Here is a 19,429-nt window from a genome sequence, read left to right as displayed (position 1 = left end):
GACCAACAGAACAGGATAGAGAGATAGAACATCAGTGTGTCTCAGACTAGTTGAGTCGTGAACCACAGATCAAGAACTGCCATCATCAGCTTTACAACACCTGAAACAGAGCAGAGAGAGAAGGACGAGGAGAAGACACTGACTGCAGAAAAACATGATACAGTATTATCAAGTCAGCTTGTCTTGGGCCTAGTCAGCACTTATTATAAAAGTGACCAATCTCTTCCCGTTTATTGGTAAGCTAACAGCGACTCCAAGGTCTGTTCACAGACGAGTCCATGTCAGCTCTAGTGGTTAGGTTATGTTATGATTCAGTCCTGTTTATGCAGACTGTAAATCATAACCAGTTACATCACAATTTGAATCTCTTCCCGTATATTGAACCAGAAAATGCGACCGTTTACAGACGAGCCCATGCACCCACAAAGTAGAACAATGAATTTAAAGAGGCAGTATTATGAAAAAAAATGACTTTATAATGGTTTTGCTACAGTGGTATACATTCCTTTAGCCTCATTCAGAGGGCCAATGTTGAAATCCTGTTCTCTCCTTCACTTGCTATTCTACATTTTGTAAAAAGTGAGCTAAAAAACGGGCGAGTTGGGATTTTTTTCTCCTTATGAGTCATAAACAAACTGAACTCAGTGATTCATTCTACAAATTATGGAAAAACAAAATCTATTTATCAAATTTATTTCATTTTACACGGGCAATGTGACAACACAGAGTTCAAAATCAAACTGACTCAAAGACGAGAGAAACCATGACAACCTGGATAGTGAGGCAGAAATGTGTGAGACATGATGATCGTTGTGAAAAATCCTGCAAAAAGAAATGATCTGAAACAGGAAACACTGAGCTAACTGACAAAGACAGCTGCACTCTTTACTTTCCATAAAAACCATATTTAGTCAAATTAACACATTATCAGTTCAGTTCTCCTTCAGGAATCTTCATCCTAATTTCTGCGATCAGTTCATGAATTCCAGATGATTCCAGTGGTTCCTCAGCTCCTCAGGGAGGACACCAACCTCCTTTTGGCATCCTTGTGTTTCTTGCGATACTCCTGGATGAACAGACGGAGGATTTAATTTATCATGAAAAGCTGACTCATCTTTACTGTAAGAAAGATGCTTCAAAAAGAGACGAGAGCATGAATAAAGTTATTATACGTCAGACGTCTATTACAGAAAAAAGCAACTATCATAGCGGGGCCCACAAATATTTGAAGGGCCACATGATCAATATTCATGTCAGCTTTTAGAATAATGACCGATCCAAGCATGAACACAGGAAACATCAGAGTTCTGTCTATTTTGTTGTCGTTTTATGTGTTTTTTGTTGTCATTTTGTGTGTTTGGAGTTATTTTGTGTTTTGTGCATTTTCAAATTCATTTTATAGTCTTTTATTTGTGTTTTTTTTTATTAATTTTGTGCATTTTTGGAGACGTTTTGTTTGTCTTTTGAGTCATTTAGTGCATTTTATTATTTTATTTTATTTTTTTTAGCATTTTGTGTGTTTGTCCGTTTCAAGTTGTAGTTTTCTTTTCATTTTGTGCATTTTTTGAGACATTTTGTTTGTTTTTGGAGTCATTTTGTGCATTTTTCAATTTATTTAGTTGTTTTTTAAACATGTGTTTTTTTTGACTCATTTTGAGTTTTTTTTTTTCATTTTGTGCATTTTTGGAGACATTTTGTTGTTTTAGATTAATTTTTCTGTCATTTTCTGTATTTTTTTAGTCATTTTCTGCATATTGTCATTCTTTTTGTCTGCTTTGTCATTTTGTGCATATTTTCCAGTATTTCTGTACTCATCCTTTGTGTTTTTGGAGTAATTTCTTGTATTTTTGTTTTCCTTTGCTGTATTTTCATTAAACGCTAAATTAGACCTAGAGCCACATGTTTTCTCTAATAGATCCACTCAGCTCTTCTCACTACAACAGTGATTTGAAATTAAGGAAATCAAAACTACTTTAATAGATGTTTGACCCCTTACAAAATCCTCTGTAGACGATTCTGAGTAGGATGAAAAAAGCCTTTTCCTTCATCTTTTTAAAGTAAAAACATGTGATCATCACCAGTCTGAGTGAGCTCCTCCGTTCTTCCCACTGCTCTCTCTGCTCCTCCAGCTCAGACACACGGCGAAACAACCGAGGACCGTCTGACGGAGGAAAAAAAACCACTTTAAAAAACACCCGTAAACATTCCCATGAAATACTTCATAAAAAATGCAACACGTCCACCTTACCCGTCAATCTGCTGTCATTGGCGTGGAAGAAGAAGAAGAAATCAACTTTAGATGTTGTTTCCTGTTTGCTTCTAGAACGACAAAAACACACGTTAGGAAAACACTGTCAAACCTCAATCATAAATGCTAAGAAATCTGATCATTTAAGTATCGTATTTAAAACCTCAAAGACAGCTGGTGAAAATTAAATACATTAATTAAAAAATATTCTACAGCTGAATAAAGTTCTAGAACGCCTCCGTTACCACTAGAGAATAACATATTCAAGTTAGAATTAACTTCCCAATTTTAGCTTATATCTGCGCCTCATTTATATTAAAGCCCATTAAAAAAAACTTCAAATCAGTTTTTAAAGTATCCTATGTTCAACTATTCATAAACTTACTTTCAGATAAAAAAAATTAAATAATGTTTACGTTTCTGTAAATTTAAAACAATATATTTTAATGGTATTTTGACTTTTTATAATTGTTCTCACTCTGCGTTTGTGGCGCTTGTCGTTGCGCTACAAGTCGCACTGCTTTGCTCTTCATCTTCCTCCTGCTCATCAGCATCATCCTCATCCTCTTCTTCGGAGCTGCTGTCATGGAAACGTGGGTCTTGTTGCCATGACACCTTGATGCTCTCCACTTTGTACTCTGCTGCTAAAGAGAGTTACACAGATTTTTAAGTCTTTCCTTTGGGTTGTTTGTCTTCATTACTCCTCAAAACCTGACGTTTATTACCAGTTTCTGTTATTTCCATCTCAGCGTCATCTCCAAAGAAGGAGAATTTAAATCCCGAGCTTTCCTCTTCCTCCTCCGTAGGACGATCAGACACGACAGAGGAAAGAGTCGTCGTCTCTTCCTGTTTCGGCTCCTCTTCGTCCACTTGGTCCCAGTTGATTTTCTCCTCTTCCTCTGCGACGTCTTTCGTTGTTTGACCGAACACATCCTTCAGGTCACCCGACACGTCGTAATAAATCTCTTTAGACACTTCTGGAAGTTTCTGAGCCTCTTCTCTTTTCTTCCTCCTCGCCGATTTGCTGTAAAAAGAAGTCAGATTAAAATAATGACATTTCCTGGATTCATTTCAGATGAAATTACAGATGTTTTCTGTAAAAACATTTAATTTTCTGCTTACATTAAAAAGTTATTCACAGTCTCAGTTTAAGAACTGAACTTTGCACATGTCCAAACACAAAACACGCTTTATGGAAGGAAGATTAAAGACGATAAAGCAGATTAACATTTCTCTTTCCCCAGTACGTGATTAAAGTGTTTTCTGAATTACAGTTTGATGAATGAAATTTGTGACATGTTTTTTCCTATGAGGTATGAATTCTTATTTGTGTTTGAGATGTTTCCCTTGGGTTTTGACTTTAATTTAGATGAAAACTTTATTTATTTGAGTGGTGGCTAATTTACGTACAAAACTAATCCTCACTTAATTCTTTGGTTTAATGTTGCTGAACAATATTTTAAATTAGGTTTCTGGAAGATCAAAGAAGAACAGGTAATTTTAATGGTTTTATCAGGTTATAGAATGATAGTGTTAACTGTAACTTGTAATGCAAAAGAAAAAAAAATCGATATGGATGCATTTTGAATCGATCCGATATATTGCGATATATATCGCCGAATCTATTTTTTTCAACACCCCTAGTGTCAAGAAGACAGTGATTGACTGTAAAGGGTCGTAGAAATATAAAATAAAATAGGAACTTGAACAGACTGGAGATACTGGGAATTAGGGACGCAACAATACAGTCGGTCCACGATTCAATACGTGTCTCGGTTTTATGGTCACGGTTCAAGGTTCATGGTTCGGTTCTGATGGCCCCGGCCAGTAAAGTGTTTCCAGTGTTAAGTGTTTTAAATTACAATTAAAAAAGAGAGCTACTTTTTTCATTTTAAACCTTTTTATTTTACTTTAAAGCAAAACAAAATCCATACACATTCCTGTGTATTAAACCGTTATAATATACATATAAAATAAAATAACACTACTTAACCCTGGCAGCCCAAATACAAACTGGGGGAATATTCATTCAAAAATAAAATAAATAATAAACAAAAAATCGCTACTTTCAATAAATAAACCTGTACTACAGTGAACTTAAACTGGCCATTTACTTTGTAACGTAGATCCAGCGTCTTTAATAGATGACAGAAACCTACATACATGCTGTACCGAACAGTTAGATATATTAGCACATCTAGTGCAGGGGTTCTCAACTGGTCTCACCCTGGGACCCACATTTTACCACAGTCATTTATCATGACCTACTTTTTTTTCCTTTTAGAATTCAACCAACAATTCAGTTTTTAAAAAATAGCTCTTGAAAACACACATAAAATCTTTTTTAAAACATAAATCTATATGTTTTCCTGTGCAACATGAATTTCACAGCATGCCTGTCAAAAGAAAAGTTTCATTCAGAATAAAAGACAAGTCCAACATGAGAGACATGAAGTAGGCTATTTATTTATTCATTTTTGAACAGCTGTCCGCGACCCACCCAGTACAGATCCGTGACCCACTTTTGGGTCCCGACCCACCAGTTGAGAATAAGTGATCTAGTGGATATACAATCATTGTTATGGAAGCAGGATTATTACATGTCTTTGGAGTATTTCTGTGAAAAACTGGCTTGTTTTCAGATAATTTCGGATGTTATTGAAGCAATCAAAAAAATACTAATAATAATTGAATATAAAAGATTTATAATTGCAAGTCCAAAGGTTGTTATGGTTTTGTTTGGACTGTACCTTTCTTTTTTGACATCCTCTGTTTTTGTCTCAAACGCGGCGTGTTCTTCTCTGCTGGGGTCGTAATGCAGCGCCGACACGTCTCTGCAAACACACACACACACATTTTTCATTTGTAATAACGCATCACACAAACACCACAGAGGTTCAGAATCAGTATGATTCAGAGTCATGTGACACCAACCTGAACTTCTTGGCTTTGCTGGTTGTTTTGCTGCTACAGGTTTGCTCGCTGCTGCCGAGAACGCTCTGCAGGATGGAAAGGTTCTTCTTCCTCTCCTCCTCCAGAGCCTCGTCATCCTCGGCCCGACTCGGTTTTGTCTCTGACCAACAAACAGTCGCCAAGTTTCTCAAATGTCTTTTTTGTAGATTTTTTGGTGCTTTTAGCAGCTCGACATCAAACTATTGCTCTATGGTTGTACAACAGACTGTACTGCATATTCTGGGACATTTCAAACAGCATAATATTAACCTCATCATCAATTTAAACTAAATATTGCACCTTTTAACCATACGGTTATGGATAATCAGTGTAAATAATTAATCTGTCTAATAAAGACAAGCTTTGTTTTCATCATTTATTTGATAACAACACTTGAAAGCATCAGTTCACATTTCAACATCTGTAAAACAACTGCAGCTCTTCCTTGGACTCACCTGACGTCTCGTCTTTGTCTCCGTCCTCTTCCAGGAAGCGAGAGTCCATCCTGAAACGTTCGTCCGTCCCGAAGCGAGACTGCAACTCCATCAGCTGGAAAAAAAAACCAAAGAGCAAGAGTTAGAGAGCAGGTGATGGTCAAACATGCTCTGATGAATCCAACATTGTTGTGCCCCAGTTTACATTAGCATGTAGTATGTAGTACGTAGTACGTAGTATGTAGTACGTAGTATGTAGTATGTAGTATGTAGTATGTAGTACGTAGTATGTAGTATGTAGTACGTAGCATGTAGTATGTAGTACGTAGCACGTAGTACGTAGCATGTAGTATGTAGTACGTAGCATGTAGTATGTAGTACGTAGTATGTAGTATGTAGTGCGTAGTATGTAGTGCGTAGTATGTAGTACGTAGTATGTAGTATGTAGTACGTAGTATGTAGTGCGTAGTATGTAGTGCGTAGTATGTTGTGCGTAGTATGTAGTGCGTAGTATGTAGTGCGTAGTATGTAGTATGTAGTACGTAGCATGTAGTACGTAGTATGTAGTGCGTAGTATGTAGTGCATAGCATGTAGTGCGTAGTATGTAGTATGTAGTACGTAGCATGTAGTACGTAGCATGTAGTACGTAGTATGTAGTATGTAGTACGTAGTATGTAGTATGCAGTATGTAGTGCGTAGTATGTAGTGCGTAGTATGTAGTATGTAGTACGTAGCATGTAGTACGTAGTATGTAGTATGTAGTACGTAGTATGTAGTATGCAGTATGTAGTGCGTAGTATGTAGTGCGTAGTATGTAGTATGTAGTACGTAGCATGTAGTACGTAGTATGTAGTATGTAGTACGTAGCATGTAGTACGTAGTATGTAGTATGTAGTACGTAGTATGTAGGGCACCTATAATAACCAAGCAATAAGTGACAAATATCAGTTCCAACAGGATCTTCACTTCCTAAATGATTTTGTGAACCATTTGTTTTTAAATTGGGGAAATATGTGTGGGATTATTTGAAGAAAATTGCAGTACTTTGGAAAAATTGAGAGGCCTTTTAACAATTTGAATTTAAAAATGACCCGTCACCCATCACTTGATGTAAGCGTCAAAAAACTGTAATAGACCTGAGATATCTGCCACTGCATTAGTTGGTAATTTACACAATGATTCATGTTTTCTCTTTAATTTTTTACTTTATCCTGTGGGCCAAATTGGATGCTCTAAAGGACCAGATTTGGCCCTCGGGCCATAAGTTTGACATGGCAAATTTATTTGTATAACGCATTTCATACACAGGGCAATTCAATGAGCTTTACATGATCAAAAAGTGCAGCAGAAAACCAAACAAAAAGCTGTGTCTATTGTCCTTTAGCTCTAGATTTTGATAGTTATTGCAAAGTTTTTCAACCTTGGGGTCGTGACCCCATGTGGGGTCGCCTGAAATGTCTTGTAATTGATAGATTTTTTTCTTAAAATATTCTTTTCAAAATTAAAACACAATACAAACTCAAACAACTGTATTCTATGTTTCACAATATAAACAATAATGAGTAAAATAAAAAAAATGATATATATATATATATATATATATACATAATATAAATCTAAGTCACTAATTCTGGCTACTCTCTGTTTGTAACAGTATACCAATTATGATGAAAAACTAATTCTCGAGGGAGAAAAATACATATTTTGTTGATGCCAATTTTTTTTCTATTAAAATGGGGTCACGATCCAAAAAAGTTGCCTATGGCAGAAAAAATCTAAAGTTAGATTTAAATTTTGTCTAAGCTCAGCATGTTTTTATAGCCTTAATGTAAACTAGGTAAAGTTACATAATGTTATGTCAAACAGCTGAGTTGTACTTCACAGTTTGGATCATATTGAGTCATAATCATATCACATGAATTCTTCCCCAAACTGTAGAAACGACCTCTAACTTACCTTTTGTCCAGCTCGTCCTTCAAACTGAGGCTTGATGTCGAACATGTCGCCATCGTCTTCGTCACCATCTTCCTCATCCTCGCTGCCATCAAAGAGCAAACGGCCCGACGACTTCAGAAGCTTCTAAAAACACACAGAACAGGAGATGAATTATGATTTACAGCAATGACAGTTCTTTAGCCTCTAAATGTAAACACTGACTATTATCACACAGGAAGTCTTCATCTAACTACGTAAAACATAAACATTTAATAGAATGTTGTCTTCTAGGCAGCAATGCTAACCAATGCTAACAAATGCTAATCACGATTCATTCCTGATATGTTCCACCTCTCATCTGAGAAGATTCTTCAGCCTGTGGTTGTGTTCCTGTCGGATGGATCAACGTCTGATCTAGGGATGGATACCTTTCACATGTGAACTGATACTCGGGTACCTGTGAATCGGTATTGGTACTCAACGGTACACATTTTCTGTACTTTAGTGTAGTAATAAATGGTAAATAAGAAAATCTCAAAACGTTCCAATTTAACATATTTATTTCTCATAATAATAATAACAAAACTTTAACAAATATATCAAACCAACATTCAAAGGTTTGTATTGTAGCAACATTTATTTCACAAATTTCTTACCAACAACTACAGTGTGCTTCCAAATCAAATAGCAACTCTATGTGACAGGGCTCTATATTGCGTGTATTTCACTTGCATGTAGACACATACAGTAGGTGAAAACCAATGTGCAAATGGCTAAAAAAAAACAAACTCATTGATATCTCGGCCGAAGCAGAGCGACTGAGCCAGGTCTGAAAGCAGCTCTGTTACCCCTTTTCAGCCAAAAGAACCACGTTTTTGTTCTGTGCTATTGTTAGTGCCAGAGCGTAGTTGGTTCTAATCCCGTTCATCCTTACTGGGAGTTTCCACTGGACGCGTCTCCACGGTACTGATCCGGTTTTTCCCCACTGTCCGGTAATTCACACCAGTTGAGTTTTGAGTGCGCCACGGTGCACGTCACGAGACAGAGCAGTTCTCACAGTATTTATATAATTGCGTGAGAACACAGTTAAATGTATGTGTTCTAAACGCAACCATAAACAGGTCAGTGTTCCTAACGAAGGAAAAGAAGGTTGGACTCTGGATTTGTCACAGCCACATTTTTTATCAACAGCCAACAGAGAAGAGATAAAACTGCAACAGTAAAACATGAACTAAATCAAAGTTGCTGCAGTTTACAGTGCAGTTACAGTATGAGAGAAATCAATATAGTGGATGTGGATTTGTTTTTACACATTATGACGTTTTGGTGATGTTTTTACTTGAAATATAATCTGAAGTGTTTTATTTTGAAAAGTAACCTGATATTTTATTGCAGAATACGTGCTTAATTTCCTGTTTAGCTTCATTTTCTCCGTGCTGATTGATGCGTCGTATTCCGGTATCCACCAGCGTGTATCTGGTGGAGGGCACCGGACTACCGCATCTGGGAAGGAGCAGACACGCACCACAGCGGACCCGGTGGAGATTAACACATAGACTAAAGTGGAAACCTATCAGCTCCGGTGACGCGGCGGTGACGTAACGCAGCGGAGCCGCATCCAGTGGAAATTGGGGGTTAGAACCATGTGTGGGAGGAGCTTCTTTTGTTTTATTCTGACAGTGCAGTCGCGAGGTGAAGGGAAAGTCTGATTAAAGGCTCAAACATACTCGTGTGGACCCTACGCCCAATGGACTGTCTGCTTTCCTCAGAGCTTAGACACTTGGATGCACTGCTGCGCAGTAATTTCCATTAAAATTCTACATGTCCCATGATTCTTAGCGCTTCTCTGTAGTCCTTGTACTCCTGGGACGTGTTTTAAAGGTGTCGCTACTGTCGTAGCTCATCTGCCAGTCTCTCCTCTAAGCTTGTGTTCATCTCTCCTGTTTCACCAGGAGGTGAAATGCAGGTCGGTGTTACATTTATTGAGGGTCGATACAATGCCGAGCAGTGTTTTATGTGACACCAACTACGCGAAGAAGTCTGCGCGCTAGTAAAATATGAGCTTTGTATTTAATTGGCCCCACGGACTCCGCTTTGCGGGTGTCTGCCTGAGTATGTTTGAGCCTTTAGGTGCAGAGCACCTCTTTTACACTTTTTCTTCAACACCGGACATTTCTGTCCGTTTCAGAGGGTTGTTGGACACAGGTGTGTGTGTGTGTGTGTGTGTGTGTGTGTGTGTGTGCCACTGAACTGGGAAATATATCTGTGCTCTACTTCAGACGTAGTGGGAGTTCAGGTAGTGCACGGGAAATCGCCTTCTCTTCCTCTCTCTCAGTCACAATAACACAAAGGTACCAAAACAAGTAACCATTTGATTTGAAGTGAATCAGTACCAGGTAGTACCGAAGGAAAATAGTCGGTACCTAAAAAGTACTTAATTCGGTGCTCATCCCTAGTCGTATCATTACATAAAGCCCTCACTCACTTCTTTCTTTGTGTTCTTTGCTGCTGCTTCGTCTGTCTCCTCGTCCTCTGATTGGCTGCCCTGGAACAGCGTCTTCGTCAGTGGCGTTGGCTCCGAAACAGTCAGCTGCTCCTTTTCATCGTCCTCTTCATCATCATCATCATCAGAGCCGAAGACGATGTGTTTACCTGCTCCTGCTGCTGGAGCGTCCTGACAAAAGGTTCAATCACTTCAATGTGTGTCACAATCATCTGAAAAGACATTTTGGCAGTGACGTGCGCCCAGAGCAACACCTTTCGCCACAAAATGCTAACAATTATTCTAAAAAAAAGTTCATCCGTCCACTTCACTGCTCTACAAATTGCTTTTCTGTATGATCTGAATATTTATATGGTCAAAATCACCGAATTTACGCATTCCCTGTTCAAAGACCGAGGAGAGGCAGATACCAGTGACATCACTCAGTCATACAAACTATATGAAGCATCCATTCAGACCATGCCTGTTGCTTTCACTCTTTATATCACTAATATATATGTTTAATTAGTCATTTACAGCACATGTTGACGTTCCACAGTCTTACTAATATATTTAATGAACCTGTTTGAAATTTTGACATATTTAGTTTTTCTGGTCGGCTACGTCGTTTATAAATGCACAGTGAAAAAGTAATGTTTTAATTCAGGCCAAAATTTAAATATAATCAGAATGTTTATTGTAAATTACATTCAAACTCAGTATTTCAGTGCAAGAATATACAAAATATACAAGAAAATCATCTAATAAATCTTTCTAATAAAAGTAAAAGTACAATGAAATAACTGCTCCCTATTTACAATTATATGGGGCGACCTTGGTCTCAGTGGTAGAGTGGGTCATCCAATAAACGAAGGATTGGGGGTTCGAATCCCGCACTAGCCAAATCATTGTGTCCTTGGGCAAGGCACTTTACTCACATTGCCTAGTATGAAAGTTGGTGGTGGTCGGAGGGACTGATGGCAGCCTCGCATCTGTCAGTCTGCCCCAGGGCAGGTGTGGCTACACTAGTAGCTTACCACCACTGTGTGTGGAGTTAAAGGATAATGCACATCTATGAAAAAGCGCTATACACAGACACAGACACGGTAACTCACCAGGTTGGCCAGCGCTCCCTGGATGAGCCTCTTGTGCTCTTCGGCCTCTTTCTGTCTCTGTTGCACAGCAGCCAGTCGCCTCACATTGGCCTTCCTCTGCCGCTCCTCTTCCTCCTTTGGCGCCAACGCTGCCCGAGGAAGAGGATGCTCTGTGACCACCCGCTGCTCTTCATCATCACGGTGAAGAGCCGGAGGATGAACAATGTCTTCTGTCTCGTCTTCCTCGGAGGAAGTAGAGGACAAAGGTGTTGATACAGAGACAGGCTGATCATCTTCATCAGTCGCTGATGAAGAATCCTCCTCATGCTCTGTTGTTTTTACACTTGGAACAGTTTTTAAGGCTTGAGGAGAAGCTACGGTCTTCATCTTTTCTGACGCCCTTTCCTCAGTCTTTCCTTGGTTTTCTTGGTCCTCTGTTACTTTATGCTTAAACTTTGTCTCTTTAGAGTTCAGATCTTTGCAAAATCCATCCTCGTCTTCCTGTTTCTCCATCTCCTTCATCACCTTCGTCCCCTGGAAAGCAGGAAGCTGGGACTTCTTGGAGCATTTCTTTTTTCTCTTCTTCTTCCTGGGCCCGTCGTCGTCGCTGCTGTTGTCGCCCATGATGGAGGCGAGGATCTCCTCAGGCGTGATGCCTTTCTTTGCACTACGTGGCTCGGGTGGATCCGATTGGTTCTTGGCTGCTGTGATGTCATCGTCCGTCGTCTCACTCTGCTGAGCGACTTCGGCTAGCTTCTGTAAGTCGGCCATAGAGATCTCCAGATGAGTGACGTTTGAAAACATGGCGTCATAATCAGAATCTGACGAATCAGAATCTGACGACTCAGAATCTGCAGAGTCATGATCTTTGTCCTCGTCACTTCCCGATTCAGCGTAGGACGTTTCTACCACAATCTTCCTGCTTGGTTTTGGTTTCCTTGCATCTTCTTTATCTTGAGTGGAGAGAACTTTTCTGAAGGTGACGTCGGTTTCTTCCTCAACCTTCTGCTTTCCAGTTTTCATTTCCTCCGTTCTCGTCTTTCTGTTCCGCACCGTGTCGTTTACTGCAGGCTTTTCTTTTGATGGAGGCGTTGGTGTGAGCTGAGGAGGAGGATTCCTTGATGCCAAGATTTCATCTGTGTCTGCAGAGTCGTAATCTTCCTCCTCTTTCCCACCTTCAAACCCCCCAAAAAAAACAAATATTTGTTTTAAGGGTGTAAGAAAATATATATCGTAATATTTTACCGTGTTATTATCATATTGATCCCAAAAAAATGTCCAAATTGATTTTTTAAAATCATGTTTAATCAGCGAAAAGCATTTAATTGCGTTAACATATGTATAACACGTAAACGCTCGGTCACTAGGTGTCAGTGAACCACATCAGACCTTGTTAAACTACTCACTCCTCAATGCTTTTTAGCTGGAAGTTGATTGCACTTTATTTTCATAAAACATACTGGACACTTTCATAGATGTTTGTGTTTTTTTTCATTTTATTTTATAAAATAATTTAATAACTTATCACAATCTGTTGTAGAAGCAAAAGTTAAACTTTTTTGAAAAATGTAATTTGACAGTTTGATAAACATAAAACTTGTTTTTGATATTTGTTCTTGAACTAGTTAGCAACCCTTTACTTGTTCTCGCAAGTAAAAAAATAAATAAAAATGAAATAAATGTATTTCATAGCATTTTGTACTTGTAGAAGTGAAATTTGTAATTATTGTTATTGTTTAATATTGGGATATATCATATTGTGACATGTAAATTGTGAATCGTATGCACACCCCTCATTTATTATCATATTCTTTGGAAATGAAGCTTTATTTTTATTTTTTTCACTCAGCTTTTGTGTTACAATAACATACAGTATATTCACCTACACATAATGATGATGTGTGTTTGAGTAAAATAACACTATAAAATAATAAAATAATGACTGATTTTCCAGATGTGTATATTAGTGTTAACATGTGATATTATTTGCATTTTTAATTGATTCTGGTCAGTTGGTGGAGAGAAGAAACTGGGAAAGATTTTAATTCCAACAAAGCAGCTTAAGTCTTTGAAACAAAAGTTACTCAATAAGATTCCTCTAAAATCTGTTTGAATGATATTATGAAATCACTACTGATGCTAAAATTAAACAAATGGCCTTAAAAACATGTTGATTTTTTGAAAAAAAACTCTCAGAATAGTTCATATCTCCGTTACCTTTTTGTCCGAACTTCGTCATGTAATCGAGTCCGACCACTTCCAGGGTTCCTCCTTCCTCTTCCTGCCCCTGTCGCAGTGCATCATGGGATGTCTGCTGAGCCGTCACTAGGCGACGGATTTCCTCCTCCGAGTCGCTGTCTGCGAAACGCGTCCGCCGCTCCTGAGCTGGTCTGAGGCCGACGCCGTTCTGGGATCTGTTGGTGAGCTGAACGCTTTCACTTTGATCAGCTGGAGTGACGGACGGCTTCAGACTGGTTTGGTGTAAGGGTGGAGAGAATATTCATTAATGTTAAAAAAAACTATAAGAAATGGATTAAATACATTAACAAAAAGTGTCCAGACTCTGCCCCGAGTCTGAATGTGTCATCGTGCAGGAGTCTATTCTTAGCAGAGATAAATTACAATCGTGCATGACTGCAGTCCTCCAGGACCAGGTTTGAACATACCTTCATTAAAGAATGGGTGCAGGTAGATTTTTATAGGCCGTTAACTGAATTATGTGTGAATATTTGTTCTGCAAATGAGTAACATGAAGTGTGAAATTGTTATCGCTGACTCCACACTAAAACGTAGGGATTGAAAAGTAACTAAACCCTATTCTGCTGAATAAAAATGTAATTGGGTGTGAAGTGGTGCTGTTGATTGGTCCTACTGTCAACATTTTAGTCCAAGTATTTCAATTTGTCATATTTAGAGGTAAAATGGCAGAGTGACTGCCTTCTATGGATTAAAACCCGACTATTACAAGCGGAGAACGAGATTCAGTGATGTCATTGGACCATCGTGCGTCATGAACAAGCACTGTTAGCCCCGCCCCTTTTATAAAAACTAGCACCTGTGGGCTCTACAATCTGTGGTTAGTCGGTTGGACTTAGAGAAGAGTGAATAGAGAGATATATTGAGTAATAAGTAGCTGGTTCACATAGCATAGATTGTTCCTTAGAGATTTTATAGTATAGACTGAGCGTGTCTTAATGGCTCATGAAGCCCCGCCCATAATCAAGACATCTTTTTAAATTTCCCCCTAGTTGCAGGTCTGCCAGAACCAGGGGTTTAGTTACAGATTTAGAAGAAAAACTCATTAAGTTTGTGTTTTTTAAATTGCAGACTATTATCAATGCAGTGTGTTAGAACTTACAAACAATAACTCAGTATCTCGCTGCTCAAACTGTACAAACTAAAACCCTAAAACTGCTTCGTGAACTGTGTCAGAATGAGACGTTATCAACCTGACCACTGTGCGTTTTTATTTTACCTGGCTCCACCCGCAGCTTTGTGGGAGTTGACCACATCTGTTCGACTCTTCTTTGGTTTTGGTGGTTTATAATGTGGAAACTCGCCCCGTCTCTTCTTGCTGATGTCATCGTCCCCGCCCTGCACCTCCCAGGTGAGCTGAGTGATGGGTGTGGCCTCGTCTGAAGTCTTTTGGTCCAATCTACGGATGTTGTGGCAGTACTTGGATGGGTCGTACTTTAGTGTTCGACTTTTGCCGCCTTTCTGACCCCTGAGCTGCAGGATGGGAAGGACTCGCCCAAATTTACTCACCACCCAGTCCTGGAGGCAGGGAGAAACGCAGAGGGGGGGAGGGGCATGCAGTTTGATTAGTTTCTTTCATCTGATTTTAGTTTGAGCAGATTTCTGGTGCGTCTCGTGATGATCACTTTTATTAATTCTTCACCCACACATTGGGTCCTTGAACTCATCATTTCTATAATCACTCTGCTCACATGAACCAACCCACATGGTGAATGTTTAAAAGAAAATTATTCTCCTAAAAACCTGGATTGTGCAGGTGTGACTCAATTATACCAGGGGTTCTCAACTGGTCTCACTCTGGGACCCACATTTTGCCATGATAATTAAATCGCGAGAATTCAAACGAGTATTCAAACAACTCAAACTAAATTTAGTTTTTCAATAATAGCTGCTGAAAACACATATATAATCTTTTTAAAACATAAATCTACATATTTTCCTGTACAACGTGCATTTCACAGCATGCATGTCAAAAGAAAAGTTTCTTTCAAAATAAAAGACAAGTCCAACATGAGAGACATTAAGTAATTATTTATTTTTAACCAGCTCCTCCCACCCAGTACAGGTCCACGACCCACTTTTGGGTCCCGACCCACCAGTTGTGAATAACTGCTTTATACTATAGCTTAAAACAGATCAGATTTCTTTTTTTTTTTTTATTACATTCCCACATGCAGTTATGGGCCAATAAAAACAGTAAAAAAAATGAAGCTTTTTTTTTTTTTGGAATTTCATGAAACTGTCACCCAAGAACTAATGCATATATGTGACTAATCATTAGTGATGTGAACAATCTATGTTCATAGCTCAAAGCTGATCTAATTACAGGAAGCTGAGGCATATGTAAAGTTGTTTACTGAAGGCCCAAACATGTTCCAGACCCAAACCCTGAAAAACTTTTTCCCAATTCGGAAGAGCTGGCATGTCCACCAGAAATAATGTATAGCAGATATTTTTGTATATTCTGAGAGAGCTGGTGGGGCTGTATTACTAAACAAAATTTCAGTTTCCTATTAAAAATAGTTCCTGAGATATTGGAAGCTGAAAATGAAAGAAAAATAAGACAAAAATCTACATACAGTATATCCCCCTCACTAAATTGTACATATCTCAAAAAAGTATTGATCCGATCAAACTAAAAATGTACAGTGTGTCTATTGAATAATCACGGAACAACTTGGAAAAACTTTTTTGAGACTGAAGTGTGTGGGATGTCCTGAAAATGTGTTGCCATAATCCTGCTATAAAACACATGCAGCCATTAGAAAATACATGCAGCCTCCTCACCTCGTGTCCTGGAACTTCCGTCCCTGGTACGGCTGCTTTCATGGTGAAGTTCTTCACTCCAGCTTTGTCCAGCGAGTCCAGAAGCTTGTGGCTCTTATCATCAGCTGCAGGCTGGAGGAGACGCTGCGTCGCTGCGTCCTGTCGCTCCTGAGCCAGTCTACCACACAAACACCTCAACATTCTCATTCACCGCTATAGGAAAACATACAGCGCTAAACTCCGCCCCTCTCCACACCTCAACATACAGACGTACCTGTCCAGGAAACTGTCTTTAGCCGCTTCAATCTGCAACGTCCCTCCTTTCCATTTGGATTTGTTCAACACAGTTAAACCTGAAAAAAACAAAACACATGTTAAGTTTAGTTTATTTCAGCAATGTACATTCATACCCACGCAATGAGTCAAAATATACACAACATGACTTCAAAAACATACACAAATAACAACTAAATACACAAAAGGATGACAAAAATCACTCCAAAAACATACAAACTTACAATAATTTATAGAAAAATACACAAAACATTGAAAAAAAATAATAATAGGACGACTGCAAAATAATAAAAAACAAATGACTCTAGACGTCAACAAAATGAAGTTAAAACAGAACAAAAACAAATAAAATTAATAAAATATATATACATATATAAAAGTAGAACAAAAACAAACAAAATTAATTTTAAAAAATACTGAAGAAGAATAAAAACATACAAAATTAATAAAAATAAATAAATATTTAAAAGTAGAACAAAAACACACAAAATAAAAAAATAAAATAAAAGTAGAACAAAAACACAAATTAATTTAAAAAAATACTAAAGAACAAAAACAAAAAATGCATGAAAAAAACATACAAAATAACACATGCTCATGTGAGTCATTATTATTATTATTATTATTATTATTATTATTATTATTATTATTATTATTATTAACTCACATTTCTTCAGGTCAGCGTCTGAGATGTCAATGTTGATGTAGCCGAAGGTTTTGTATGGAACACCTGCAGAAGGAAAGAGCAGAGCCAATAGAGTCAGAGAAAATGAAGACATCCAGACAAAAAGACAAAACTGCCTCACAACAAGAGGAGTTTGCATGTTCTCTTTCACATTTTTCCTCCTATAGTCCAAAAAACAGGCGTGTTAGATTTAGTCTACCTATGTGATTAATCTACTGTAAGACAACTGAATTTCAGACAAACTAATCACAAATCTCCAACAACAGGAGCCATCATGTGTTTCAGCTTCACATAATGTGATTTATCTCTACATATCAGAGCTGAGAGTTGAATCTTTGACGTGTCGACGTATCAAACGCTTCACCTTCCTCGTCCTTCCTGGTTCTCAGCTCCACATCCTCCACCGCTCCAAACTTTCCAAATCGATCCTTCAGGTCCTTCTGTGTGACCGTGTGGCTGAGCCCGCCCACGTACAGTCGGCGCATTGCTGCCAAACACCCTGGAAGACCTCACTGTGGGAAAAACAAACACAATGGACTAACAGTTAATATAACAAAGAAAAACAGGAACTGCTGAATGTGCCATTATTTTGTTGTCATGAGAAAAATAAATGGTTGAATATTGTAAATATTTCACTTCAGTTATTGTTGATTGAGTGGTTTAGATTTGTAACTTGTAAAGTATTGTTTATTATGTATTGAAAGGTTTAAAGAATGCACTTTACCACGTGACAAAATAATCTGCTAATCTACAAGTGGTTATTGTGGCAGACATTGTTAAACTGCCTTTATAATAATGTGGTACATTATGTTTATAAGAATATATTTACAATATATGTTATTTGATTTAGAAGCATACACCGCTCGATAAACTACCATTAAATAGTTATGGGAACCAAGTTTACAAAAGGGAATAACATTTCCAGTAAATATTCACAGGAACTTTGAGAATATTCAAGGATTTATTGGAATTAACTGGAAATTAGGAACATTTTTTGTTCTGTATCAATCTATCCAAACATAAATATTAGAATCCATTCAAAACAATAAATAAAAAAATATATATATAACATTACAACTAGGGTTTAAAAATTAGTGGAATTTTCAAAAATGGAAACTTTCCATTGGAATTAATAATAAATAACATAATTTTATTTTTATTTTTTTAAATTGAAGGTTGGCCCTTAAGAGGGATATTGAATATAGTTGTATATAAAATGTATTTTACTATCATCTAAAATAATCAGTATCAGTTATTTAAAATTATTCCCAATTTCTAATTAATTTCAATAAATAATTCCCACTCACTTTGAAATATAAAAAAGCAACATGAACATGATAATTTCCACTGTGTAATCGTTATTTCCTGATGGAAAGCAAACACAAATGCTAGAGCATCCTGTACATAAATAAGAAAATAATTATTGCGTTCACCCCAATATATTATTAACACCCGCATAACATTGTAGTTAAAAAAATGTTACAAACAAATTTCAAAACCTATATAGCTAAAACGTCAATAACTGATGAATAATTGGCTTAAACTTGTAGTTAAAGTTGAAAATGAATCATAGGAGCAACATGCTGACAAACTTAAACACACAACAAAAAGCAAGTTGCCCAATCAAGACGTGAGAATTAAATGTGAGCAAATACACAAGACAAAAAAAAAGGTCAGGAAACACTGATGTAATAGTAATGTATTAATACTTGGACAATTTGGCAGAAAAGGGTCATTAATAAGTCGGTGATGCCTTTGCTTATCAGTGTCATCATATTTTTACCGTTTCGTCGAGTCATTTTTTAACTAAAGGCACAAAACAGCAACACGTTAAGTCTTTAAACTTCTCGATGTTAAATGTACATATTTGGCTAAACAACACAGTTTAAAAAGCGACAAATGTTTACCTCACATGTATCCAGATGGTGCTGCGATTAAAGCAGTCCGGCAACGCACTGTGAACGGGACTTTCTTTCCGCTTTTTTTTTTTTTCTTCTTCTTTTTTTTTTTTCTAAACTAATGCAGCACAAAAAAAAAAAAAAAAAAAAAAAACCCTCATTATTCGGTTTAAGTTATTATCATTATACTTCATATGTTTTATGTGGAAATTTACATCAGGAAACAATATTTTGAGGAAGAATACGAGGATGATGTAGCTTATTAATAATTTTAATATCTAATTAAATAATTATTTAATTGATGCACAAAATTTTTGTGATCATATAAATTATTTGTTTAGGTAGATATTGTTGTAATTAATTTTAAGGATATACAGTTTTTTA

General features: G+C 37.4%; 1 protein-coding gene across 2 annotated transcripts; it reads right to left on the bottom strand.

Moving 5' to 3' along the window:
• Positions 1-231: 231 nt before the first annotated feature.
• nol8 (nucleolar protein 8) lies at positions 232-19,105 on the bottom strand. Of its 2 annotated transcripts, none has more exons than XM_028446795.1 (18): positions 19,055-19,105; positions 17,512-17,659; positions 17,130-17,192; positions 16,443-16,521; positions 16,190-16,346; positions 14,622-14,920; positions 13,364-13,617; positions 11,168-12,321; positions 10,056-10,244; positions 7,592-7,714; positions 5,656-5,749; positions 5,183-5,321; positions 4,999-5,082; positions 2,974-3,272; positions 2,727-2,892; positions 2,249-2,319; positions 2,079-2,161; positions 232-1,066 (listed from the first exon to the last, which is right to left on the bottom strand). In XM_028446795.1, the coding sequence occupies exons 2-18, from the start codon at positions 17,630-17,632 to the stop codon at positions 1,007-1,009; spliced, it is 3,435 nt and encodes a 1,144-aa protein (XP_028302596.1). In that variant the 5' UTR covers positions 17,633-17,659; positions 19,055-19,105; the 3' UTR covers positions 232-1,006. The 2 variants fall into 2 exon arrangements, with proteins under 2 accessions (XP_028302596.1, XP_028302597.1); XM_028446796.1 differs by having other exon boundaries at positions 2,727-2,889.
• Positions 19,106-19,429: the final 324 nt, after the last annotated feature.

The sequence above is a fragment of the Gouania willdenowi genome, chromosome 5 (assembly GCF_900634775.1).
Source record: "Gouania willdenowi chromosome 5, fGouWil2.1, whole genome shotgun sequence".
Taxonomy (NCBI): domain Eukaryota; kingdom Metazoa; phylum Chordata; class Actinopteri; order Blenniiformes; family Gobiesocidae; genus Gouania; species Gouania willdenowi.
This window is presented reverse-complemented; position numbering and strand designations above follow the sequence as displayed.